Source organism: Carcharhinus amblyrhynchos, unplaced genomic scaffold (genome assembly GCF_965287045.1).
Source record: "Carcharhinus amblyrhynchos unplaced genomic scaffold, sCarAmb.v2.hapA scaffold_43, whole genome shotgun sequence".
In the NCBI taxonomy this organism is placed as follows: Eukaryota; Metazoa; Chordata; class Chondrichthyes; order Carcharhiniformes; family Carcharhinidae; genus Carcharhinus; species Carcharhinus amblyrhynchos.
In genome coordinates, this window is record NW_027649784.1 from 2,095,808 (window position 1) to 2,123,340 (window position 27,533).

The 27,533-nt window shown below is 43.7% G+C and overlaps 1 protein-coding gene across 1 annotated transcript in view; it reads right to left on the reverse strand.

The window, feature by feature from the left end:
- LOC145337076 (uncharacterized) overlaps positions 1-24,935 on the reverse strand; it is a 74,275-nt gene extending 49,340 nt beyond the window's left edge. Inside the window, exons 1-3 of the mRNA XM_080181824.1 lie at positions 24,647-24,935; positions 3,407-3,525; positions 1,567-1,628 (exon numbers count right to left, since the gene is read on the reverse strand). Coding sequence (XP_080037950.1) covers positions 1,567-1,628; positions 3,407-3,525; positions 24,647-24,935 — 470 coding nt within the window. The remainder of the gene's footprint in view (positions 1-1,566; positions 1,629-3,406; positions 3,526-24,646) is intronic.
- Positions 24,936-27,533: the final 2,598 nt, after the last annotated feature.

A 27,533-nucleotide genomic window follows, 5' to 3' on the forward strand; every position in this document is an offset into this window, starting at 1 on the left:
ATCCAACCATTTCAGCTGCTTCATCAAGGACCATCCCTCTGTTATAAGGTCAGAAGTGGGGATTTTTGTACAATGTTCAGCACCATTCAGAATTTCTCAGATATTGAATTGGTCCATGTTCAGAAGCAGCAAAACCTGTGCAACATTCAGATATGGCTGATCAGTGGCAAGTAACATATGAGCCACACAAGTGCTTTTTCTGACAAAAGAGAATGCATACATCTTCCCTTCACATTCAATAGCAACACCAATGCTGAATCACCTACTATCAATATCGGGTCAGAAGCTAAGAATTCTGCGACAAGTAATTCCCCTCCTGACAAGCAAGAATAAGGCACAAGTCTGGAGTGTGGTGGAATACTCTTCTTTTGCCTGGATGAGTGCAGCTTCAACAATACTCAATAAGTTCAACATCCTCATGACAAAGCAGCTGTTTGATTGGCAGCACATCCACCACATTAATCATTGCCTCTCTCTACTTCCGACACATGAGAGTCTACAAGGTTCACACCAGCAACTCACCAAGGCCCCTTCGACAGCACCTTCCAAACAAGAGACCTCTAGCACCTAGATGAAAAAGGGCAGGAGAAGCATGGGAATACCACTACCTGGAGATTCTTATCAAAGTCACACACCATCCTGATTTGGAAATACATCACTATACGTTCACAATCGCCGATCAAAATCTTGGCACTCACTCAATAATAACACTTATATCTGCACCAGATACATTATGCACTTCAAGAAGGTAGCTCATCTTCAGTATCTCAAAGGCAATTAGGCATGAGCATCAAGTGCTGACCTTGCCAGCAACACCTACATCCTGTGAATACAAATATCTCTCATGGCATCTGTTATTGTGCATAAACATCAACCTTGTGTGAAATGCTGAAGCAAGACTCAGTCTTTGGGCTCAGCAGAAACTTGGCACTGTGAGTACATTCTCTCATTGGTCTAAGCCTCATTGGTTTAAGCCTCATTGGAGAGTCCAGACCACAAACTTTTGACTGACACATCAGTGAGTTATTACTGCACTGTCAGAGTTGTTACACCATATGCCAGTTGAAGTGGGGAGGCACTGGTATTGTCATTGGACTAGTAATCAAAAGATCTGGGGACCTGGGTTTGAATCTCACCACAGCAGATGGTGAAATTTGAATTTACTAAAAAAAAATCTGGAATAAAAAGTCTAATAATGACCATAAAACTGATGTCAATTGTTGTAAAAATCCATCTGGTTCACTAATGTCCTTTAGGGAAGAAAATCTGCCGTCCTTGCTTAGTCTGGCCTACATATGACTCCAAATCTACAGCAAAAATCATGTACTGTTCAATAGTTATCCCTAAATCAAAGGCTTTGTTGATAGGGTGATGCTGTGTGCACTTTGAATGCTGGGCTTGCCTATGTTATAACTTCACTTCAAAAGTGAGATAATTGTACTTTAAGACATTCTGAGAAAATGAAAGATGCGAGATATTACTGGCTGTTTCCTTTCCTGAGATCAGTTCTGACAATGATGAGGTGATAGAGATTTTTTGAAGTGAGTTAAACTAAAACAACGTTACCTTATGCTTGTTACGTTCAAATCTTTGTATCCCTTTAGCTTATCGCAATAAACATATTCCATCTTGAAAAGAGAAAATAAAAGAGGATTGTGAATGATCCTGTATTTCAATATTCATTAAATTGCATTAAATGAAGAAGATTAGTACAATGTTATGACTGGAATTGATCAGAGAAATTAATGGTTCCCTGCCTGCTGAGTCAATTGTGGATAGCACCTTATTTTGGCCTGATTTACTTAACTTCTAATAACTCATTTTCTTTTCACAAGACAACAGTCTTAGATGCTGCATCTATTGATTTTCAGAAGGCCACATGAGAGATTTTAGTGCAAATTGAAGTTGTGATATGAAAGAAAATAGAGCTGCATTAGTGGAGAGATGGCTTATAGCTAGCTTTGTAATGGGAGTTTATTTCTTTACTTTAAAGAATATTTAGATTTGGAGCTAGACACAAAAAGGATGATAGCAAATTAGTAGCAAAACGGAAAGGTATAAAAGAAAATTACAGGAACACTTAGATAGGTAAGTGGATAGTTGACAACTGCCATTCGATGCAGAGAAACATGAAGCGTATGTATTGTTAAAGCCCAGCCAAAAACTGCAAAGTGTTTTGTGAAGTTAGCTGAGATCCTAAGTTTTACATTTGATTTTGGCATTCGTGAACATAAGATGTTTCACTCCAGGTATGATTAAAGTGACCCAATAGGAAGGTGTTATCAAACAAAATTTATTTAAGAACACAGTTAGAATTAATACAACTTTTACCAATTATCATAGAAACCCTACAGTATAGAAAAAGGCCTTTTGGCCCATTGAGTCCGGACTGACCACAATCCCACCCAGGCCATACATATCCCTACACATTTTACCCACTAATCCCTCTAACATATGCATCTCAGGACACTAAGGGGCAATTTTAGCGTCGCCTATCAACCTAACCAGCACATCTTTGGACTATGGGAGGAAACTGGAGCACACGGAGGAAACCCACACAGACACGAAGAGAATGTGCAAACTCCACACAGATAGTGACCCAAGCCAATCAAACCCAGATTCCTGGAGCTGTGAAGAGCAGTGCTAACCGCAGTGCTACCGTGCCACCCAAATTAGAACATGATGCAGAATAATTCTTAACAGGTGGTGATTATCTGTGTTCCAATTTAAAGCAAAACCCCATAGACATAACCCTTTCTTCAGAATTAGTTAGCACTAAAACAAATATGCTCATGTGATGGTAGATTTCCAGCTTTTAACACCTCTCTCTCTGCAGCTTCCAAAACAGCAACACTCAGACAGCAGAATCTCCAACTCCAGAGAGGGGAGAAAAGAGACACTGCTCTCTCTCAACTCCAAACAGCATCTGAAACAGCAAATAAGCTGGAATTCTCTGTGAAAGCTTAGTTGTCCCCAATCATATGATCTGACCTGTCAATAATCTCAATCAAGCTCTAATCTGCAATCCCAGGGAAATAATAAAGCAACAGAAGACCATATTAGTTCAGGTTAAATCAAACATTATGTCAATTATACTGCTTCAGTAGCAACAGAGGATACCGTTTGTAGACAAAACTGTTCCGATAAAATGCCAGGGATTTCTAGAAACACCTTGCAGAGAAACATGATTAAAATACATTTCTTCACAATATCTGGTTGAAAGAGAAAGGTCAATGAAGAATGTGCTAAATTAAAAGATCTTTAATGCACTGGGAAAATTTAGACAGAAAAGCTTGTAAAGAAGTCAAATGAGGTTGAATACATAAAGGCAAAGAACATGAAAGCGTGAAAATAACATCGAACTGATTCAAGATCACAGTTAAATAACTGTGTCCTGGGTACCAACCGTTTCTTGAAAGTGACATGAAAAATTTTTGAATTCATATGATGTGCTGTCATTCAACTCAGTAGAATACACTTTATTCGTTATCTTGACAGTAGCATTGATCATGGCTTTAGCAGTTTCTGTAAAACATCACAATACAGTTTCATTAATCATTCATCAGGCAACAGTGATTCAGAAAAGTGGACTGGAAACAGCTACTAGGAGATTAATCAATGTTAGAGCATTCCCCTGTGGACTGTAAAAAGGGTAAAAAGTCTCACAACACCAGGTTAAAGTCCAACCAGTTTATTTGCCAGCATCTCCACATCATGACTGTAAAAAGGGACATTGAAGCAGTTTAGAGTAAGCATGTTGCCACAAAGAGTAAGGTTGGAAGGGTCAAGTCTAGAGTCCGTAGATATCAAAGAGTTTATAGGGTAAGATAACTAGAAAAGGAAAGCTTATGTCTGTCAGCAAGAATTCAATATTATAGAAGAGTTAATGAAGTGTATGCTAAATTAAAATATAGAATAAAATCATAGAATTCCTACAATGCAGAAGGAGCCATTTGGCCCATTGAGTCTGCACCGACCACAATCCTACCCATGCCCTAATCCCATAACCCCACATATTTACCTTGCAAATGTCCCTGATGCTAAGGCCCAATTTAACATGGATAATCAACCTAACCTGCACATCTTTGGAGTTTGGGAGGAAACCCATGCAGACACAGGGGGAAAGAAACTGCAGGAGCGAAATGAAAGAGGAAATTATGAAAACAAAGGGCATGAAAGAATATTGACAAGTAAAATGTGGAGAACCCACAGATGTTTTTAAGAGAAAGAGGATAACTGTGGAAAAAGTATGATGCATAAAAGACCAAAAAAGTAACTTGTATTAGGTGTGGAAGATGATTTTTTTTAATGATTCTTCATGAATATTTTGTGTCTGCCTTCACAAAAGAAGGGGAATAATACAGCTATTATAGTTAAGGAGGAGGAGTATGAAGTATTGGCTGTGATAAACATAGGGAGGAAGTATTAAAGAAACTAACATCCTTGAAAGTGGATAAATTACCCGAACCAGATGAAATGTACTCAAGACTGTTAAAATAATCTAGGGAGTAAATAGCAGAGAGTCTGAGGTTTTCTAATCTTCATTGGATACAGGTGTTGTGTCAAAGGATTGGAGGACTGCTAATGTTGTAACTCTGTTTAAAGAAGGAGTAAGGTTAGATCGAATAATTACAGGCAGTAAGTCTAACTTTGGCAGGTGGCAAATCTTTAGAAATAATTCTGAGGCAGAAATAACTCATTTAGAAAGGCATGGATAAATCAAGGTTGTCAGCGAAGATTTTTTTAAGAGAAGATCGTGTCAGACTAACTTGATTGAATTTTTTGTGCAGGAAAGGACTGATGAGGGCAGTACAGCTGATATGATCCACAAGGATTTAGCAAGGCTAAGGTTAAGATCCCGCATGTTAGACTGGGTGAAAAAATAAAAGCCCATGGGATCCAGGAAAATGTAGCAAGCTGGACACAAAATAGACTCAGCTGAAGAAACAAAGTTTGATTGTTGATATGTGTTTTTGCAATTGTTTTACAACTTTGCACTGGTGCTCCACTCTTTTCTGGTATATATTAACGATTTTGACATAAACAGTAGAGGACATGATCAAGAAATTTGCAGACAGCACAAAAATTGGTTGCATGGTTGATAGTGTAGACTACACGAAGATACCATTGGACTGGTTAGGTAAGCAGAAAAGTAGCAAATGGAGCTCAACCCAAAATAGTGTCTGATAATGCACTTGGAGAGGTTAAACAAAGCAAAGGAATACACAATCTATGTAAGTGTGATAACTCCCATGAGTTCCAAGGAGAATCCTTAATTGATCTTCCTGTGGGGCTCGTTGAATACAAGTTCCTCTGGTAAAAGGCAATGACCTGCCCCAGGTCGAAATCTTCAGCTGAGCCCTTTATAAGGCAGACACTAGGAAGGATCTGCAGAATTCTTGTCCTGGTTGAGTTAGTAACATGGTTAAGAAGCATATGGAATGGGGAAGGCAATGGTAGATTGGTATTGTGAGTGGACTAGTAATCCAGAGACTCAGGGTAGTGCTCTGGTAACCTGGGTTCAAATTTCACCATGGCAGACAGATAGTGGAATTTGAATTCAGTAAAAATAAATCTGGTAGAATTGCAAAGACTCACCTTGCTCACTAATGTCCTTTAGGGAAAGAAATTTTGGCCATCCATATATAGTCTGGTCTAACAGACAGATGACTCCAGACCTACCCTACAGTGGTTAACCCTAATTAAGGCAATAAATGGTGGTCTAAGCCAGTTATGCCACATCCCACAAAAAAATATTTTTTGAAAGATACATCTTTTCCTTTATTAGTGAGGAATAGAATTTAAGAGCTGGGAGCTTGTACTGGAATTGCATAAGTCATTTTGTAGGCCACATTCCGTTAACAGAAGAATGTAATTGCACTGGATGGTGTACAGAGAAGATTTAGCAGGATGTTGCCAGGACTGGAGAATTGCAGCTATGAAGAAAGACTGGGTAGGCTGGAGTTGTTCTCCTTGGAACAGAGGGTGCTGAGGGGAAATTTGACTGAGATATACAAAATTGTGAGGAGTGTGATAGAATGGATGGAAAGGACTTATTTACTTTAGCACAGAGATCAGAGACTGGGAGCAGAGATTTAAAATGATTATTCGGAAGACTAGTGAGGAGATAGGGGAAAATATTTTCACCCAGGTGGTGCTTTCAGCCTGGAACTCACTGTTTGAAAGGGTAGTAGAGGCAGATACCCTCACTCATTTAAAAGGTATTTGGATCTGCACCTCAAGCGCAATAACTTGCAAATGCTGGAAAGTTGGATTAGACCACATGACTCAGCCGGAGCAAACACAATAGGCCAGGTGACCTCTTTCTGAACTGTACACTTTCTATGATTCTCTGTTTTTGAGTCTTGTCAGTGGAAGAGATAAAGTAACTTTGATAAATGCTTGGTTCCCTCCTCCATTCCATTCCACATTTCTCAATTGGGAGCATTTATTTATGGAAGTGAAAATTTACCATGAACTCAATCTGTTTCCCAGTGTATTCTGATATTCTAATGACACTAAATAGAATAACAACACCTGCCTCTCAAAGAAAACATTGTTTTATTGACAGTTCATGTTCTCTGATCTCTGAGGTCAATTTCACAATTTTTGCTGATGTGACTCAACTTCTTCAAGTGTTTGTGATTTTTGGAATGTCAAAGTGCATGGATGATTAACACTTTTGTTAGCTTGCAGCCTGGACTTTCTTTTCCTATACATAAATGATCAATAGATTACATTTTTCAAAGCTATTGCTGCACATGCCACTTTACACAGTGGTGTTCATTGGTTCTAGAAAGAGTATAGTGGGTAAAGGGGCATGGACACGCCAGAGCCTAGCATAGGGGCATGAGGAGACATAGGGGAGTGAGGGGGAAGGGGCAGTCCCTGGCATGGATAAGACATGGAGAACTTTTAGAGGGCAAGTGGGTGTGAGGGGTGATAGCTGGAGGGCCTTGGTGTATTTTTTTCACTGGGACAAATCCTCACAACACTGAGGCGGGCTCACATTTGATAGCCCGTCTAGCTGACTCTGCACTTTTTCTCAACTTCTTCTGGTCCAACTTCAGCTCTCATCTAGTCCCAGAAATTAATATCTTCTTTTGGCAGGCACTTTCTCCAGATGTGGCGAGGCCAAGCTAGAAATTTTCTTGAAAACCCCATCCTGCCTTGAGGATTAAATTCCAGGCCATAAAGTAACACTAAAATAGATATAAAGGGACAGAATTTCATTGATTGGAAAGATTGGAGATTACTTGCTAAAAACATATCTTCAAGGGAGAACCAGGGCACCACAGGAAAAGTTGCAACTGCTTCAACAGAGCAGGCAAACCTCCAGCCAATAAAATAAATTTCTTATTTATTATTAAATCAGAATTGTTACTGATTTCTAAATTTGGGTTATTCACAATGAAGTATTATGTAGAGATACATTTTTCATGCGATTTTTAACAATATACTTAGGTTACATGTGGGGGGTGGGGGAGTGGGGGAGGTTCGATTCATGACGAGTATCTCTGAGTCATTGCCAGCCACTTTCTTTGGTTTTAAATGTTCACACAGCTCATTGGTGTCCACAACATCTTCAGCTTTCACTGATGCCTCCAAACAATTGGTAATGCACACCAGTGGGCACACCTCACTAACTCACCTGGACTGATGAGTTAAACTAAGTGAGGGTATCATCAGAATATGAAGGCACAGGACATTCAGAAGCAAAATTGGGAAGTTCTGTTTCCACACAGGATAGGATAAATCTGACAAATCTTCCTCCAGGAGGTGGTGGTTACTATGAAGACTGAGACAGACAAATTATTTGTTTGATTTAGATATGGATCTCAACTCTCTCGGTGCATGAAATCTGGAATGATGCAAAAAGCAGATCATTCTAGCATGAGGACAGTGGCTCTGAAGGCAGACACCAGCAAGATATGCAACACATCAAGAGCACTTCCCTGACAAAGTGGATTTGTGGTCATTCACCTCAGGAAAGATTGGGACCTTACTGAAGATCATCCCATGGCTTGCATGAAACCAAGTCACAAAAAAGTTGCTTGCAGTCAAAGTAACTGATGCAACATGACATCCAATCCGTAAGAAAAGTAAATAACCTGAAGAAGATGGAGCTCAGTTTACAAAACACAAGTCAGATTCCATCTCGAAGACTATGGTCAGTCCTGGGCAGTGAACTCATGAAGAGTATATTTCCTTTGGAGATGCAACAGAGTCATCAGCTTACCTGATGGGGTCAGGTTTCACAAAACTATCTTATATTCCGTGAAGTATCGGAAATTCTGAAGGGTGACTTGATTGAGGTTTTTAATGGCAAAAGGATTTCTGAGGATTGATAAAGAGAAACTTCCTCCTATGGTGTGCAGTCCAAAATATGAAGGGGCATGAAATTAGAGGCAGGACATTCAGAAGCAAAATTAGGAAGTTCTTTTTTCACACAAGGGTAGGAGAAATCTAACGAATCTTTCTCCAGGAGGTGGTGGTTACTATGAAGACTGAGATAACTTATTAATAAGATAAAGATGTTGAGGGAAATACAGCAGACAAAACAATGACATCTAAAGTAAAATTAGTCTTAAACTTACGAGTTTCAATGGCATCCTCTATATATTTACAAGATGGCCCTCTGTAGTAATCTTGGCACTCACATTTCATTCCATTCCAGATTGATCTATTCGGACATGGATTTATTGCTTCATGAAGAGATAACAAATAGTATTTCAAATAATACATTGGTCATTGAAAAGGTTCACAAAACAAAAACACTGAATTTTATTTATTTTCTGATTTTTGTCTGATACAAATATTGCAATATATTCCTGTTGGGTCCTTGCTTAATGGTCATTCTCATCACTCTTAACCAACTAAACATTCTTTCACATAAACTTGGACAATGACTTTAACTGGCTTTTTGACATAGAGGGTATTTCATAATAGGAGATAAACTGGGTAAAAGTTGAAAATGAGTGAGTGGAAGTCAAACTTGATAATTGTGGTTTAACTTGATAATATGAATAAAATAATCTTGATAAACTTGGCAATCAAATTAAATAATGGAGAAAAAACCTTGTAATGTGGACTAAATGGATAATAGAAGGTGAACTTGATAATAGAGGACTGTTATGAAGGCCACGGGAATCATTAATAGATGTTCCCATAGGCTTCATGGAATATGATCTCCATTGAAAGTGAGTGGAGGCTCATCCATTGAGAAGCTGTCAGTGGGGATTTATAAACCTGCTGGTCAACTTGACTGGTGTTGTAGGTCCCCAGATATAGACTATCTAGCTTTAGCAGCAGGTGCTTCTCTTCTCTCTGTTGCACAATAAAGAGTCTTTGGTGACAGGAAACTGGCAGCTGGCTAAATTATTACATTGGCAATGAGGAGAATTTTTTTTTCTCCATCTCTCCCTTGAGACAATCCCCATCAATAAGACTCTTCTGGTAAGAAAAAGCCACTATGCCTCTTTTTGGGAAACTTGAACCTTGTGACACCAGTGGAGAAGACTGGGCCTGTTGGAGTCCCAGACCAAATTGTAAGGTATATTGTGAAGGCAGACAGACCCCAACAGTTTTTCTATTTTGGCATAAATTTGAGGGAAGGATACTTTACTCCAGGAATAATTTCACTGACAGATTAGAGATATTTTTTTCAAAACAAACAATATTCATAAAACATTTTAAGTATGACACTTAACAAAATGAAACAGTTTGGGGGTGATTCATGCACCCTGCTGTGCTGCTAATACAGCACAGTGGACCAGGAAACATAAACAGAGGCCGTATATCAGGTTTCCTGCTGGCAGCCATGTCCTCCTAGCATCCCCAGGCCTCTGATTTCCAGTGGTGTCAGCCCTGCTCTGGAAATTGGCATGGAGCTGATTGAAATGTTAACCCACCCACTACACCCGCCCCCTCCCAACCCCTCACCAGGAGTAGTTCACTCTAGCAGGGTTTACAACAGCTTTCCACTAATGGGGAGCTGGTGGCCTGACACCGCTGGAGTGAATGGAGGCCATTGAGACCCCCCCAGAAGATCAGAAGTAAGGAGGTTGCCCCCTGGACATTGCCAGCTGGGATTTATCAAAGATAGTCCTAGTGTGATGATACTGTGCCTTTAAGAAATGTTCCATTGCTTTAAGGTTTTCTTGGGATTATAGAGTAGAGTTTGATTGGGATAATTGACAGGTCAGGTCATATGACTGGAGATGGTTCTGTTTTCACAGAGAATTCAATTTAGTTCTTCAGATACTGTTTGGAGTTGAGAGAGGAAGAGCAGTGCCTCTTTCTTACTCTCTCTGGAGTTGGAAATTCTTCTGTTTGAGTGTCACTGTTTGGAAACTGCACAGAGAGACTTATCCTTTCTTGTCTCTGACGTCAGAAGACTGGAACGTGCTAGAGACTAAGTTTACTTCTCTGTTTTGCTATCTTGAGAGTATATCTTTCTCTGAAAACTGCTGTTTAGATTTCTGTCCATCAGTGTTAAAAGCTATAAATATAGAATCACGTGAGCGTAATTGTTTAAATGCTAACTAATTCTGGAGAAGTGTATAGGTCTGAGAAGTTTCTTTTAAATTGGAACAACAGAGATTGCTAGCTGTTAAGAGTTATACTGCATCATTCTTAATTGCTAAAAGTGATCTAATTCTTGTTGTTTATTCCGTGTTCTTAAATAAACTTTGATAAAAGCTCCCTAGTGGGTCTGTTCAGTCATACCTGGAGTGCACCACCTTACACTCACCCTAATGCCAAAATCAAAGGTAATACTTGGGGTATAGACTAACTTCATTCACAAAACACTTAGGTGGTTCTGATCTGGGCCTTATCACTAGAAAACTCTGAAGGCAGAGGCTTTTGCTGAAGCTAAACATTAGTGCTGTTATCTAAACCTATTAGCCCACTTTGACCTTACAAAAAAACTTATATTGACTTGTGGCACTCCCCCAAACAGGGTTGGGGTGGTGCTGTCACATTGCTAGAAAGATGAGACAGAAAAGCCCATTACAAATGCCTCTAGGACCTGTTTGGATGCAGAACTAAGATATTTTCAGACTGACAAAAAAGGGATGTCAGTCATCTTTGGTGTGGAAAATGTTCAATCAATATATCTACAGTAGACATTTTATATAGTTACCCTCTTATTGGGGCCTTTTCAAAGAGTTCACAGTACTGCCCCCACTCACATCTGCTCAGATGCAGCGCTGGGCCTTGTTACTGACAGTCTACAAATATCTTCTAGAACACCACTCTGGAACTCGGATAGCCAATGCTGATGCATTGAGTCGCCACCTGATGCCCACAAGCCTGGCTCCTTTACCAGCATTGGAAGGGGATGTGATGACTCTGAATTTTTTTAGAGACTTTGCAGTGACAACAAGATAGATTAAGGCCTAGACCCAAAAAGATCCAATATTATCTGAAATAAGGCACATGATCCAACGGTGGATTCCGAAGAAATGAAGCCCTACCTTATTTAAAAAGATGAAACTTGATGTTGAGGATAGGATCATTCTTTGGGGTCCTGAGTAACTGTTCCACCCCCTGGATGACGTGCAATATTAATGGAACTACATAATGACCACTTGGGAGTATCAAAAATCAAAATGTTGGCTAGCAGTTATGTTTGGTGGCCCGGTCTTGACTCTGATATTACTGATACAGACTTGGTGAAGTGATGTGAACTGTGCCAGGAAAATCAAAAAAACCCTCCCTCAACCTGCCTACACCCATGGGAGTGCCCTGGCAGGCTACAAGTGCATATATATGTGGACTTTGTGGTGCCCTTTATTGGCTCCATGTTTATAATCATGGTAAGTGCTCACGCCAAGGTGATGCACTGCATGAGTTCCACAACTACTCAGGCTATAAACGAGAAATTACAACAAAGTTTCAGTACACCTGGAATGCTGGAAGTTCTGGTTTCCCAAATTAGCATGGTCTTTACTAGCGGAGGTTTCCAGAACTTACTGCACCCTAATGGATCCGACACATCCGAACTGCATCTTATCACCCTTCATCGAATGGACTGGCAGAACGAGCAGCTCAAACCTTAAAAATTGGCATGAAGAAGCAACCAGCAGCATCCATAGAGACCAAATTAGAACAATATTTGTTCAATTATAGGATCACACTGCGCACAACAGGTGTTGTCTCAGCAGAGCTGTTAACCAGATGATAGCTTCATATTAGATTAAGCCTGCTTTTCCTAAATCTGGTGGGAGGGTGGAGTCCCAACAAGAAAACTAAAAAAGAAATTATTATTCCACAAGGACAAAATGAACTTTCTCAACAGGTGATCTGGTTCATATGAGAAACTTCTGGGACACACAGGGGTTGTTGGGAGAGACTTGGATCCAAGAAAGAAAGGCCGTTATGATGACCATGAAAGACATGGTGGAATCATTGATAGATTTCCCCATGGGCTTTGTGGAACATGAGCTGTCTTATTGAGCGAGGAGAGACTTGCCCAATGAGAAATGGTCATCAGGTTTTTTTTAAACCCGTTACTCAATCTGGACTGGTGTCTTCTCCCTGGTACATTATGAAGGGTATTTGGTGATGGAAAACTGGTGTCTTGCTGAGTTACTACGAGGACAAACCGAATGATAGTGGTAAATGGATAAGGGAGACCAAAACAGTCATGGAAGTCAAACCAGACAATGAAAGACAAACTGGATAATGGAAGATTAGGGGCAGAATAGAGATCAAACAGGATAATGGAGAAATTGGATAATGTAAGAAAACTGTACAATAGAAAATAAATTGAATAATGGAGGACTTTGTGTGTGTGCTCCCATGAGTGAAATTAAAAATACCACGAAATTGCCCTGGCAGGAGCTCTGGAAGCCACTTTTTAAAACACCCTTTTGTGAAGGAAAAATAATAACTTGGCCTACTGCCAGATTCCCTGTTGGTTTTTTTGTTTTATTCTGAAGCAGGAGGCCCTGTTCCATGGAGCTATATTTGGATTTCTCATGCACTCCTCCTCAGTAAGTTTGTGTTCATTGCTTTTTGGCAGATTGCTCTGCATTTTAAATTCCATTCAAACACGCAAATAGATCATGCCCCCCTATTGGCATGAGGGAATGGTACATTGACAGAGGTGCCATCATTGGATGAGACATTAAACAGTATAAAGAAACAAAGATCAGAGCCAGGCCTGTCAAACAGTATTTTCCCTGGGGCACAACTGTTTCAACCGGCTAATAGATTTTTGGGTCCTCAGCTAAGCATCATCCTTTTTTTTGGCTGAGAGTCCAGGCATCCATTAGAATATTGGCTGGATGAAAACCGAACCCATTGATCAGTCAGCTGATGTGGCTTAAGGATTATTTGGTTATTTAGCACTTTGTAGTTTAGCTTTGCACTTGGCTAATGCATTCTCTATATTGACTCCACTTCAAAAGTAGTTAATTAGCTGTGAAGTGCTTTGCAACATTTTGCGGAGGTGAAACATGAAAAAAAGTCACTATCATTCAGCCTTCCAACTGTTGTCCAAGTGCTGCTCATTAAGGTGCCCTCTGAATGGATGAGTAGCCAGTCTGCTGAGACAGCCTTAAATACATGGATTCAGGGATGTGACTCCAATCCTCAAAAGAGGCCCATTCAAATCAGACCAGACATGTTCACATTATTTTTATAGGCCAATGGGCAATCTGAGAACTTGGCTGTTGATTCTCCCATCAAAAAATATTGTCCTTTTACCAGTTTGAGGACAGCTCACTTCCCCAACCCCAATCTCAGATTCTCTTCCCTCCAAGCCATGCATGGAAGTCTGAACAAGCCTATTTTCTGCCCTCCATGAATCATCAAATTGCAATGTCTATATTCCTCACTGCCCACAACTGATCTGCAGTGTGCCACCAGGATGCAAGCCTTACACTGGCACCAAGGGCAGCACAATGGTTAGCACTGCTGCCTCACAGCGCCAGGGAGCAGGGTTGGATTCCCAGCTTGGGTCACTGTCTGGGCGGAGTCTGCATGTTCTCCCTATGTCTACGTAGGTTTTCTCCGGTAGCCGAACAGCTGCCAGGGATTTTCACAGTAACTTCATTGCAATGTTAATGTAAGCGTACTTACGACAATAGCAAATAAACCTAAAACTTAAAGGAGCAAACTTTTGATATAATACTTGAATGTGCTCCTGCCCGGAGATTTTATAACATAGACAACTTTTCAAACAATGCCAAGGTAACATTTGTTCGGGGGAAAGACTGAGGGTGCAGCGGTTTCCTATACAACTCTTATGCCATTATAGACAAGCTCGGACCAGGACTAAAACGCTTCTAAAAAGCACTTCACATATAAATTTACTGAGGAGGTGCAGAAACTAAATTAACAAATCCAAACTTTTGCCGTTTTATCAACGTTAGATCATTTTAACAATAATTGATTTAATATAGAGAACTGTCATCGGAAAGGATAGAAAAGAAATGCGTTCTTGCGGAGTTTACGCTTTTAAATGTTTTGTCTTTGTGTGAAAGATAGCTGCAATTCCATATTGTTTCAAAGTTTTTTCATATCATAGATATGAATGCTCAAATGCTGTGAAGCTCATAGTTTGTCTGTATTTTAGCGGAGATCCTTCACCCACAAATTGTGCCAAGAATTCAAGCCATAAAATGCGATTTTTAGTGTGCCTTTCATTTAGCGCCATAAACGCAAAATGTCTGCAAAACGTTTTCTCATGTGTAGCCCGCAACGGAAGCAATGGGTGTAGGTTAATTGTGGAGCGTAATTCTCGTGGCCATTTTCGGGGGGCTGCTAGGTAGTTAACCAATTTTCTGGCTACAATAATGAAAGATCAAGATTCTTTACTTCACTGACAAGGGAAAACGATTTATAATTCTGAATGAGCTTGAAATATCCCAGGCTGAAATTACTGAACAGTTTGGTGCATCAGCTTTATCTTCTGTATTTTACCAATAGAAAAAAACTGAAACTTGGTCACATCAGGTCAAAGGGGCATCTTTCTGCATTCTGGCTGCATGGCGTCTTTAGGTTATTCCTGGGACCATGAACGTTTGGAGGTTCCTGCCCAATGAAAGGATGACAAAATCTAAAGCTGTCCTGTTCTCTCTACCCCGTGGCCAGGAATTGAGTACATCCGTGGCACAATGGAGAGAAAAGTCTATCACAGGTTTCAGAATGAGCTCAAAATTTACAAAAATGGTAGATGAATATATCACATTGAGACTCACCAAGAGTTGCAGCAAAAGTCAGGCAGCATAAATATATAATAGTCCTCATTTTGTACATTGTATTTCTTGTAAAATCCCAGTCAAAACAAACATTATAAAGGACAAAAATAAACAAGTTAAAATCGTTAAAGTTGGGATATCAGCTGTTTTCAGATATCTTCAAAAACCCAATTCAAAAGACAGATCCATCCATTCTAATACGGTGAAGAAAGTGTTTGAGGCAGTTGAACTCTGGAACTACAATATGTTTTTACTGTGACCTTTGAAGATCGAGATAATTATTTGATTTGACCAAGCCCATATATTCACTGAGAGTTTAATGTGGCATCAATAGTCAGGAAATGAACAGTGAAAGCTTTCAGTTTCATTGAAATCAGTTATTTTCTAGCTGCTTCACGTGTCTTAAGGAAGGAGTTACACTGAGAATGACTTTCGGTGCACATTGTCTTTCTGCTTAATACATAGAATCTTTGAGTGTTTCAGTGTGACTTTTTCATCAGCATTTTAATCAATATAATCCAATTCCAACACTTTCACACATAGGAATGCCTAAGTCTTTTGAATTCATGAACCATTTGGGGTTACATTCGAAAAGTTTTTTTAGAAACTTCGACAAGTGTTACAAAAATTTTGACTGGAGTACGCAGTGACTACTTTCAGTTCACAGTGGATGGAAAACTATAGGCATCCAGTTCTCAAATTAATAGTATGTGCTCAAGTTCTGCCTATAATGTTATCTCAAAAAAAACTTTCAATCTTAGTTGTTAATCAGCAGGTAGTACTCTTGCCTTTGAGGCTGAATGTTGTGGGATCAGATTCCTCTCCACAGATTTGAACACATAATAGTCCATCAGTCCCACTGCAGTAGATCAAGCTGCTGGGTTGATAATCTTTTCCAAAGCATCAGAACCTCAGAGCAGAGACTAGACTCTTTGCAGCAAGTTTCTCACCTTCTGACTGCTCTGAGCACCTCCTCTAGCCATGATGTGGGACTCCATTCACCTGACGAAGAGGGTAACCCCTCGAAAGCTTGTGAGAATATTATCAAATAAATAGGTTGGACTAAAACCTGGTGTTGTCAGACTTTTTACTGTGCACCTCCTCTAGCTACAGTGCACAAGTTGGGAAAATGATTTTAAAGTAAAGTTAATTTATTAATCACAAATAGACTTACATTAACACTGCAGTGAAGTTACTGTGAAAATCCCCTCCTTGTTGCCACATTTCAGCATCTGTTCAGGTATACTGAGGATGAACTTAGCATGGCCAAACCACCTATTGGCACATCTTTGGACTATGGGAGGAAACCGGAGCACCCAGAGGAAACCCATGCAGACACAGTGAGAACGTGCAGACTCCTCACAGTGACCCAAGCCGAGAATCAAACCCAGGTTCCTGGTGCTGTAAGGCAGCAGTGCTAACCACCATGCTACCCTATTATAGGTAGAGGAGGTGCTCAGAGCAATCAGAAGATGAGAAATTTCCTGCAGAGTCCACTCTCTGCTCTGAGGTTCTGACACTTTGGAAAAGGTTATCAACACAACAGCTCGATCTACTGCAGTGGGCCAGATGGACTGTATTATCTGGGGCGGCACAGTAGCACAGTGGTTAGCATTGCTGCCTCACCTCCCCCCCCACCCACCCCCACCTCCCACCAATCCCAATCATCACATCAGCACACCTGCTGGTGATCACTTGGCTTTCTGTCCATAGAACAAGGCCAGCTGCAGTAAACTCACTATAGTGCTCTGACAGGTGTGTGAGTTGCCCAAATTGCCTGCGGCTGATCTGCCCTAACAAGGGAGAACTCCATTAAAGCCCCAAGGATGCACAAACAGGCAGGCAGTGAAGGAAGATGGCTTCCAGAAAAATGGCCCCTTGTCAGAGACCTCAGACGATAGTTGGAGATGGTAGAGGCTAGGCGGAAGGTTCCCTTCCAATGCGAAGCAGTTGCAGGGGAACGGATGGCAATGTAGCCTGGGAGACAGTGGCAGCATGTTTCAGTGCTAGGTCACTGGCACAGAGAAACGAGAAACAGTGCCAGAAGAAACTCAACAACCTAATCCAGGCAGCAAGAGTGAGTATTAAACCTGACCTCGCATTTTTCCCCGAATGATCCCCCAGACCCACCCACCCTAGCACCCAGCATGCTTCAAATCCCTGACCTCCTAGCACCTCTCTCTAACCTCCCCCCACTCAAAGTCTCACAAACCTTGCCCTCTGAGGGCCATCTCATGAAACCCTGCAATCCTCTTATCATCAGATTTTGTATGGCTCATTCTGTCCCTACAGGAGAAGAATGCCCATAACAGATGAGAGAAGGTGAAGACAGTGAGGAGTTTTGTCAGAGATCCTGAGTACCAGCAACTCTAGGCACTTTTAGTCAACTCTTCATACAAACAGCACTGGACACCATGTATCCAATGCAGGCCCTTTAATTACTTGTGCACAAGGAGAACTCCCCTCCTCACCTTCAAAATGGCTGAAGTGGTTCTGACATTACAGAAAAACAACTTGGCAATTACAATGAATTACAACAAATTAGGAACAAGTGTTTTTCACATTCTTCATTAACATTAGTTTTTGCCAACTAAATCCTGACTTTTCACCCTTTCTCATTTGATGAAAACTTGACTCCAAATAATCCTTCATTTGCATAGCTTATCCCCACATCTCGCCTTTGGTACTTGTTATGGCAAAATCTGGTCATGCTACCCTTTGGTGAAGGTCAAAAAACAGAATGTTATGGGATCTATGCAAGTGAAGGTTAGCCTGGAAGTAGACAGATTCCCTTGAAGGTCCAAAACTAATAACATTCTCACTAACTGTTACAGAGTTGTTACAGAGAAGGCATGAAATTTTTAATCTGAGCACTTTAACTTCCACAATTCTCTCCTTTTTGTTTTCTAAGGACAACATGATGGGTCCTCCATGGCTTCTACATCTATGCTCATCAGCCTTCTAAATTCATCCTCAGTTGGTTCATTAACTGGGAGGGAGTACTGGAAGAAAATGGGGGACTGGGCTCTGGACGGAAGAACAAGGGTAGAACAGATGCAGCAAGACAGAAGCTGAATAACATAAGAACATAAGAAATAGGAGCAGGAGTAGGCCATCTAGCCCTTCGAGCCTGCCCCGCCATTCAATAGGATCATGGCTGATCTGAAGTGGATCAGTTCCACTTTCCCTCTTTCTCCCCATAACCCTTAATTCCCCTGTCTATCAAAAACCTATCTACCCATGACTTAAATATATTTAGTGAGGTGGCCTCCACCACTTCAACGGGCAGAGAATTCCGGAGATTCATCACCCTTTGAGTGAAGAAGTTCCTCCTCAACTCTGATCTAAACTGCACCCCCCCCCTTATCTTGAGGCTGTGCCCTCTAGTCCTGCTATCCTTTCGAAGCAGGAAGAATCTCTCTACCTCTACCCTATCCATCCCCTTCATTATCTTATATGTCTCTATAAGATCCCCCCTCATCCTTCATAACTCCAACGAGTACAGAGGCTATTTAGTCTCTCTTCATAGTCCAACCCCCACATCTCCAGTATCAGCCTAGTGAACCTCCTCTGCACTCCCTCCAAGGCCAATATATCCTTGCGCAAGTGCGGCGACCAAAACTGCACACAGTACTCCAGCTGTGGCCTCACCAGTACCCTGTACAGTTGCAGCAAGACCTCCCTGCTTTTATATTCTATCCCCCTCGCTATAAAGGCCAACATTCCATTCACCTTCTTGATCACCTGCTGCACCTGCAGACTGGGTTTTTGTGACTCTGCACCGTAGCATGCTGCAGCTTTCCGCCTTTTAAATAATGATCCCTCCTACTATTATTTCTGTCAAAGTGGATAACCTCACACTTGCTAACATTATACTCCATCTGCCAGGTCCTTGCCCACTCGCTTAGCCTATCCAGATCTCGCTGCAGAGTTTCCACACCCTCCACGCAATTTGCTTTTCCACTCATCTTCGTGTCATCAAATTTCGTCACCCTACGCTCAGCCCCCTCTTCCAGATCATCTATATAAATGGTAAATAGTTGAGGCCCCAGCACCAGTCCCTGCGGCACTCCACTAGTCACCAACCGCCAACCAGAATAGCACCCATTGATACCAACTCTCTGCTTCCGATTAGACAGCCAATCTTCGATCCACGCTAACACCTTACCCCCAACTCCGTGCACCCTAACCTTCTGTAGCAACCTTTTATGAGGCACCTTGTCAAATGCCTTTTGGAAATCTAAAAACACCACATCCACCGGTTCCCGTCTGTCTACCGCACTAGTCACATCCTCATAGAAATCCAATAAATTCGTCAAACATGACTTCCCCTTAACGAATCCGTGCTGCGTCTGCTCAATCAAACCACTCTTTTCTAGGTGCCTCGCTATTTCTTCTTTGATGACAGATTCTAGCATAACCACATACAAGACAATGAGCAAGGCCAGGCCGATAATAAGGTACTTGAGAAGGGTCTTTAAAAAAATCTCCAAACCGGCCAAGAATAGAAAGCCAGCCCCACCAGTCAAAGGATTTTCCTGAGCAACTGAGTGCAAAAGACGCCCTTGCTCCTGAATGGTATGTACATCCATCTCGATCATATCATCCTCATTAACATAAAAATAGCATGTCTTATTGACTGCTGAGTGCACTCCACCGCCGCGCTCCAAACAGAAGACTGAGGGCCATGCAGTTCTGTAACACCACCTCAGAAACGGACTGAAGTTCCGACTGTAGGCTGTGAATGGTGCCCACAGTGCTATTTTCAATTATTTCCACGGCAATGGAAACATTAATAACAGCCTTTTCTAATTCTGAGACCCCAAGACCTGGGAGGAGGGTCCACACAAACTGGTGAAAGCCGGTGTGATAGATGACTAGTGGGTTTGGAACTGACTATTCGTGACGCCTCACAAAGCCTAGATAGTTGTGAAGGGAATGGATGAATAGGTTCTTGACCCCAAAGGCCTTGGGGATCATGCGACCAGTAATGCAGGTACCTATCCAATGGGGAGGGTCTTGTAGCCTCCATTCCAACAAAGCCAGAACGAATTATTGCAATCAAGGGTCAGGCACCAGAATGTGAAGTTTTGGCAAAAGGCAAGCCAATACTGGGTATGAGGAGATTTCTCCTGGCTGAAACATAAAGCCCTCAGCCTATCACACCCAGACCAGTCCCCAGGGTTTCAAGGCCCTAATCCCTTGGGAGAGATGCCATCAGAAGGCCAGACAGTAACGAGACCATTGAGGGTGAGGTTGTATGACCGCTGGCAATCACACTCACCCTTGGTGTAATGAAATTCAGCCTCAGAACTGGAGGCCTGAGCGATGCATAAGGTGTTGTTAGTCGTGCAATCCCAAAAAAAGTCATGTGACCGGACAGATTGTGGAAGCGAAACTGGGCTTTCCGGTTGTCATAATCAGCAAGTACAAGAGCTCATAGAAGATCACCCATCCGAATGTCCTTATGAGTATAATTCCTCCTAACACACAGCCATGCTGGTGCCTTAATGTCCATGCGGTAGGCTGTTGCCTCCAGGTAGGAACCTGTTGGATGAGGATCACTGTGCCTTCTGCAGATCACTTAAGATTTGAAGGGGGAGCAAAAAAATGCATTTCTGATGAGGCGGGCTGGCAGACAGTTGAGAACAGATCTAACATCGCCCTGTGAACAGACAGCCTGCATTGCTCAGATCACGGAATTGCTAATCCATGCCTTTGCAAAGGGCAATACAACCAATGGCAGTAAAAAAATCCACATTTCAAACTGTATCAAGTACTTGTTTAAGTTTCTTCTTCTGAGGGTGCCTGTTCGACGTGGGGGTCGTGTGTATCCACAAAGGTTTCCCTTCCACCTTCATGGTTGTTTAAGTTGTTCGCAGCGACCACAAAGGTCACTCCCACGAAGGTTCCAGGCAGTGCTTTCTTTGGAAGGTCTTAACGGAGACTAAGTCTCTGCTCGGCAGGTATGGCAGCCCTCAGTGGTGACTTGCTTCTGAGCTTCGGTGACCTGGAAATGCAAACTTTGAAGAGAGTTGGTTAGAGTGATGCAATTGTCCATCATTCCTTAGTCCATTGAATGGATATTCATTTGTTTAATAGTGAGGGATGGGGAGATAGGTAAGCACATGGGATATCCCTTTACAATCTCATAAGGTGTCAAGAAGGTGTACAATTGGGATTGGAATGCATGACCATGAGGGCCGGGGAAGGACTTCAGGCCACTTCAAGGCTGTTTCCTCACACAATGTGGCCAGCTTATCTTTAGTAATCCGTTTTGTCTCTCAACTGCACCCGTAGACTGGGGATAGAAAAGGCAGGAAAGGTGGTGTCTGCATTGTAACGCTTTCAATAATTGCTGTATCACTGTAAAGTGAGGGCCATTGTCACTAGATAGTGTCTCGGGAATCCCGAATTGAGGAACATATTCACATAACAGCAACTCAGCTACAGTAACAGTGTCATTCTTTCTAGTTGGGTATGCTTCTACCCATCGCGAAAATAAACATACAATAACAATCACGTAGCTATATCCCATACATTTGGACATTTGTATAAAGTTCATTTATAGCTGCACAAAAGGGCCCCAGGGTTGTGGGCCTGCTGCTGCAACCACTGGTGGTGTCCTTCCAGGGTTATAGCGTTGGCAGAACAGGCATCGAGCAGCAATTTTTCCTGCCATGATGGAAAATCCTGGTGTGAACCATGACTGCTTGAGGAATAATGTCATTATCATTAGTGTGAGCCATATAGCCATATACTCAATAATTGCAACACAAGGTGGAAGTTGAATAGCCGAAAGGAGATTAGCGATGAGCTGACAGTGTTTAATGGAATTCCCTGAAGATGTATGAAAGCTCCAGAGCTTCCACAATTGTCCAAAATCATGCGTAACCCCAAAAGTGTAGCATGACTCAATATTGATATTCACAGATTGTCCAGGCACGTGCGAGGACAAACAATTCGTCTGCCTGTGCAGAGCAAGTTGGTGGAAGGCGAACTGATTCAAAAATGAAGTGGAGATGACAGACCGCGTAGCCCATCTGGAGGTCACCATTGGGAGTACGGATGGAGGAGCATCAACAAAAGGGACAGCGTGTGGATTTGCGAAAGGTCGAGGTAGGGTAGACAACTGGATAACTGTTTCACAATCCTGAAGGTCACCGTCATCAACCATAGGTCAGAATGTCACACGGTTAAAGGTAATGCAATGGGTCAGGGATGGGTCGCCCACAAGTGCTTCGTATTGGGTAACTCTAGCAGCTGTCAGGTGTTGGGTGTCAGAGCAATTGGAGCGCAACTTGGTAACCCAGAGTTAGGCTCCATATGGAAACCACAGCCAAGTAGGCAGTCGCAATGGAGAGGAGGCAGGAGGACAGTCCCCATGCAATAGGGTCAAGGCAGATGCTTTGATAGGCCACACGTGTTGGACCCCCCCTCCTCCCCCCCACCCCCATACCCTCCCGTGGGATTGGGTGAGGACAGCCTAGGAGAACCCATTTGTCTCATGGACATAAAAGTTGAAAGGCTTGCTGTAATCAGGCCAGAGCAGTTTTCAAGGCAACAAAAGAGTTCCAGAGGATGTCATCAGAGCTGAGGGAAGGGTAAGGCACTGCAGGGGGCACAGCCTCAAAATAAGGGGGGGGGGTGCAGTTTAGAACAGAGTTGAGGAGGAACTTCTTCACTCAGCGGGTGGTGAATCTCTGGAATTCTCTGCCCATTGAAGTGGTGGAGGCTACCTCGCTGAATATGTTTAAGTCACGGGTAGATAGCTTTCCGATAGACAGGGGAATTAAGGGTTATGGGGAGCAGGCAGGAAAGTGGAACTGATCCACTTCAGATCAGCCATGATCTTATTGAATGGCGGGGCAGACTCGAAGGGCTAGATGGCCTACTCCTGCTCCTATTTCTTATGTCCTTATGTTCTAGCATAGGTGGAAATCCACTAATGACAGTCGCCTGCCATGCCCAAAGAAAATGAACAAAGAAAATAATAGCACAGGAACAGGCCCTTCAGCCTGCAGCGACCATGCTGCCTGACTGAACTAAAGTCCCCTACTCTGCTGGGGACCATATCCCTCTATTCCCATCTTATTCATATATTTGTCAAGCAACCACAATAGAGTCACTATTGTATCTGCTTCCATTACCTTCCCCGGCAGTGAGTTCCGGACACCCACCACGCTCTGTGTAAAAAACTTGCCTCGTACATCTCCTCTAAACCTTGCCCCTTGCACCTTAATCCTGTGCCTCTAGTAATTGACTCTTTCATCCTGGGAAAAAACTTCTGACTATCCACTCTGTCCATACCCCAATGCTCCCAGACCCCCTATAACAGCTCAGGCATTCCAGCCATGGTGTTGCTGCGTTCCAGGGTTCAATGATGAAATGTAATCTGGGAACCTGAAACCGCAGCTGGACAGCAGTATTGTATGTAAGGATTAACCGCTCTGCATCGTGGATGATATGGCTGTGAGTGAAGTCATACACCACAAAGCCCAAGTCCCTTGCCTGTCATCTCTGTGTCACACAAAGTGCAATATGGGGCGCTACACCTGGGGATTCCTGAAACAGAGATTCAACCTTTTGGTTGAGGACAACTGCAGCAGCTACCCCGATGCATCATGAGCAAAGGGTTAGAGTGTAACACTTACCCAGTTGAGGAGTTACTGCTTGTTTGTACAATGGGTCGGGTTCGTCAGGAGAGTAGTGGGCTGTGCAATGGAGATCGCTGTACCACTCCCCCAGAAAGTGCTCGTATTTTCCCAGAGGCTTTCTTATCAGTTCATGCCATCATCAAAAGACGATGGAACATGCTTTGGAGCTGTTGAGAAAGTGTGTGCTTCAGCAGAGCCCACCTCCATACTCAGGGGTGTGGACATTTTTCCTGCTGGATAAGGGACATGCTGTCGAATATGGAGACTCTGGGACCTCGAGGCAAATTCCTTCGGGGGAACAGGTTAATGTACACTCCATCTTACAGAGAAGATCCTGTCCTAAAAGGTTTACAGGCACATCAGTTCCTAGCAGAAATTGGTGCTCCCCCTTGTGTCCCAAAAGGATAAAAGGCACTTTGTTGGTCAAGGGCAGTGATAATGGTTGTCCAGCGACCCCAACCATGCTCAAAGCCTGTGATGATGGGGAAATGTGAGAAGCCTCTTGCGTACAAAGGTGGAATATGTGGCTCCAGTGTGAATTAAAAACTGAGTCAGCTTTCCATCGACTTCAATAGGAACCATAGGCTCTTTATCAACAATGATAATGATAGGGAATTGACAGGCTCGGCACCGTCCGTAGGAATTATAGGGCAGGTGCATGGTAAAAGGGGTCGTTTCGGGGAGGTGGGAGTGGCACGGCCGAAGGATCCAGTGCCTGTTGTCTCTGAGGACAGTTCCGGCCCCAGTGTCACTGGAGACCACAGGTAAAGCAGGTACCTGAACTGTCGCCCCCAGCCAGCCGATCACCCTTTCCCTCGCCCACGACCTCCATTCCTGATCCCTCATTATTGCCTCTGGGCACTGGCTGAGCAGCATATAATATTTTATCTGCACTCCTGTTTCCTGATTTAGGTTTCTGGTATTGGAGCTGGCACTCACAGTGCCAGAGGGCGCTAACAAGCTTGCGTAGGTTCTCTTTCCCTTCCCACCCAACACAGGCCATCATAAACACTTTCTTCAGATCAGGCTGCAACCCCTGTACAAGAGCATTAACAAGTGCTGACATTCCAGCATCTTGAGATATACCAGAACACTTATTAACAACAGCGCAAAAACGTTCAGCATAATCCTGCACATCTTCATCAAGTTTCTAAACAGGAGCACAACTCTTATGCCAATCAACGGCAGAAGGGATTGACTTGCGCAGGACTTCAGCCAGTTGTTGCCAGAGTTGGTCTAAGGCTGCAGGCGTTACGTCCCCATCGGGCCACTGCAGCTGATCTTGGAGTGACCTCCACTTCTCAGTGCCCAAGCAGACATCCAGGCCAACATCTATGTCATCCTTTGTGGGACTATGACACTTTCGAAGGATTTCAAGTTTCTGGATAAATTTCTCAACCTCATCCTTAGGGCTGGGGATGGATTCAATGGTAGTCCGTAACTTGGAAGATGTCCAAAGGCAATACACATTCACAGACTCACACCGGGGACTGGGATAAGCCTGGAGGGGCAGTTGTTGCACTGGTGTGGAGTGGGGATGGGTGGGTTGCTGCCTGGGATCTGGTTCGGGATGAGATGAGGGTTCTTGAGGATGCAGCGGCTATGAATCCTGATGGGCCCACAACTGCAAGAGGGGAATCCCCGCTGATAGTACTGTCAGGGGCATTGGTGTGGAGGGCCGACCCATCTGAAGGTGGGGGATTTTATGTGGCCTCAGAGGGACTCAAAACTGTGACTTTGGTGAAGGAGGATACAGGGCCGGACTCGACTGTGAGCCCGGTAAAGGAGGATACAGGGGCCGGACTCGACTGTGAGCCCGGTAAAGGAGGATACAGGGGCCGGACTCGACTGTGAGCCCGGTAAAGGAGGATACAGAGGCCGGATTTGACTGTGAGCCCGGTAAAGGAGGATACAGGGCTGGACTTGAAAGTGAGCCCGGTAAAGGAGGATATGGAGCCGGACTCGACTGTGAGCCCAGTAATGGAGGATACGGAGCTGGACTCGACTGTGAGCCCGGTAAAGGAGGATACAGAGGCCGGATTCAACTGTGAGCCTGGTAAAGGAGGATATGGAGCCGGACTCGACTGTGAGCCCGGTAAAGGAGGATACAGGACCGGACTCGACTGTGAGCCCAGTAATGGAGGATACGGAGCCGGACCCGACTGTGAGCCCGGTAAAGGAGGATACAGGACCGGACTCGACTGTGAGCCCGGTAAAGGAGGATAGAGGGGCCGGACTCGACTGTGAGCCCAGTAAAGGAGGATACAGGACCGGACTCGACTGTGAGCCCAGTAATGGAGGATACGGAGCCGGACTCGACTGTGAGCCCGGTAAAGGAGGATACAGAGCTGGACTCGACTGTGAGCCTGGTAAAGGAGGATACAGGGGCCGGACTCGACTGTGAGCCCGGTAATGGAGGATACGGAGCCGGACTCGACTGTGAGCCCAGTAAAGGAGGATACAGGGGCCGGACTCGACTGTGAGCCCGGTAAAGGAGGATACTGGGGCCGGACTCGACTGTGAGCCTGGTAATGGAGGATACGGAGCCGGACTCGACTGTGAGCCCGGTAAAGGAGGATACAGGGGCCGGACTCGACTGTGAGCCCGGTAATGGAGGATACGGAGCCGGACTCGACTGTGAGCCCGGTAAAGGAGGATACAGGACCGGACTCGACTGTGAGCCCGGTAAAGGAGGATACAGGGGCCGGACTCGACTGTGAGCCCGGTAAAGGAGGATACAGAGCCGGACTCGACTGTGAGCCCGGTAAAGGAGGATACGGAGCTGGACTCGACTGTGAGCCCGGTAAAGGAGGATACAGGGGCCGGACTCGACTGTGAGCCCGGTAATGGAGGATATGGAGCCGGACTCGACTGTGAGCCCGGTAAAGGAGGATACAGAGCTAGACTCGACTGTGAGCCCGGTAAAGGAGGATACAGGGGCCGGACTCGACTGTGAGCCCGGTAAAGGAGGATATGGAGCCGGACTCGACTGTGAGCCCGGTAAAGGAGGATACAGGGGCCGGACTCGACTGTGAGCCCAGTAATGGAGGATATGGAGCCGGACTCGACTGTGAGCCCGGTAAAGGAGGATACAGGGGCCGGACTCGACTGTGAGCCCAGTAATGGAGGATACAGAGCCGGACTCGACTGTGAGCCCAGTAATGGAGGATACAGAGCCGGACTCGACTGTGAGCCCAGTAATGGAGGATACGGAGCCGGACTCGACTGTGAGCCCGGTAAAGGAGGATACGGAGCCAGACTCGACTGTGAGCCCGGTAAAGGAGGATACAGGACCGGACTCGACTGTGAGCCCGGTAATGGAGGATACAGGGGCGATCAATCTTCCTTCTCAACATCCCCTCAGCAGGAAGTGATTTTTTTGTTGTGTTGTGAGGATGCTGTACAACCAAGATCTTGGCCTTAACTTGCCCTTGCGATTTCTTAGTTTCTAGACCTCCTACTATTTTCTAAACCCCTTTGCCTTGACTCATCCCACCATTTCTGCATCTCCATTCGCCACTGGAAATATACAAACCACCCTATGTCTCTCTTACCGTTTCTCTACTCCTCACACATATCCGAAACTCTCAATGCGGCACACCTATTAATGGTATCATCAGGTGGAAAAGGCTTCTTCTTACCCTGTGTCCACTTCACCCATTTT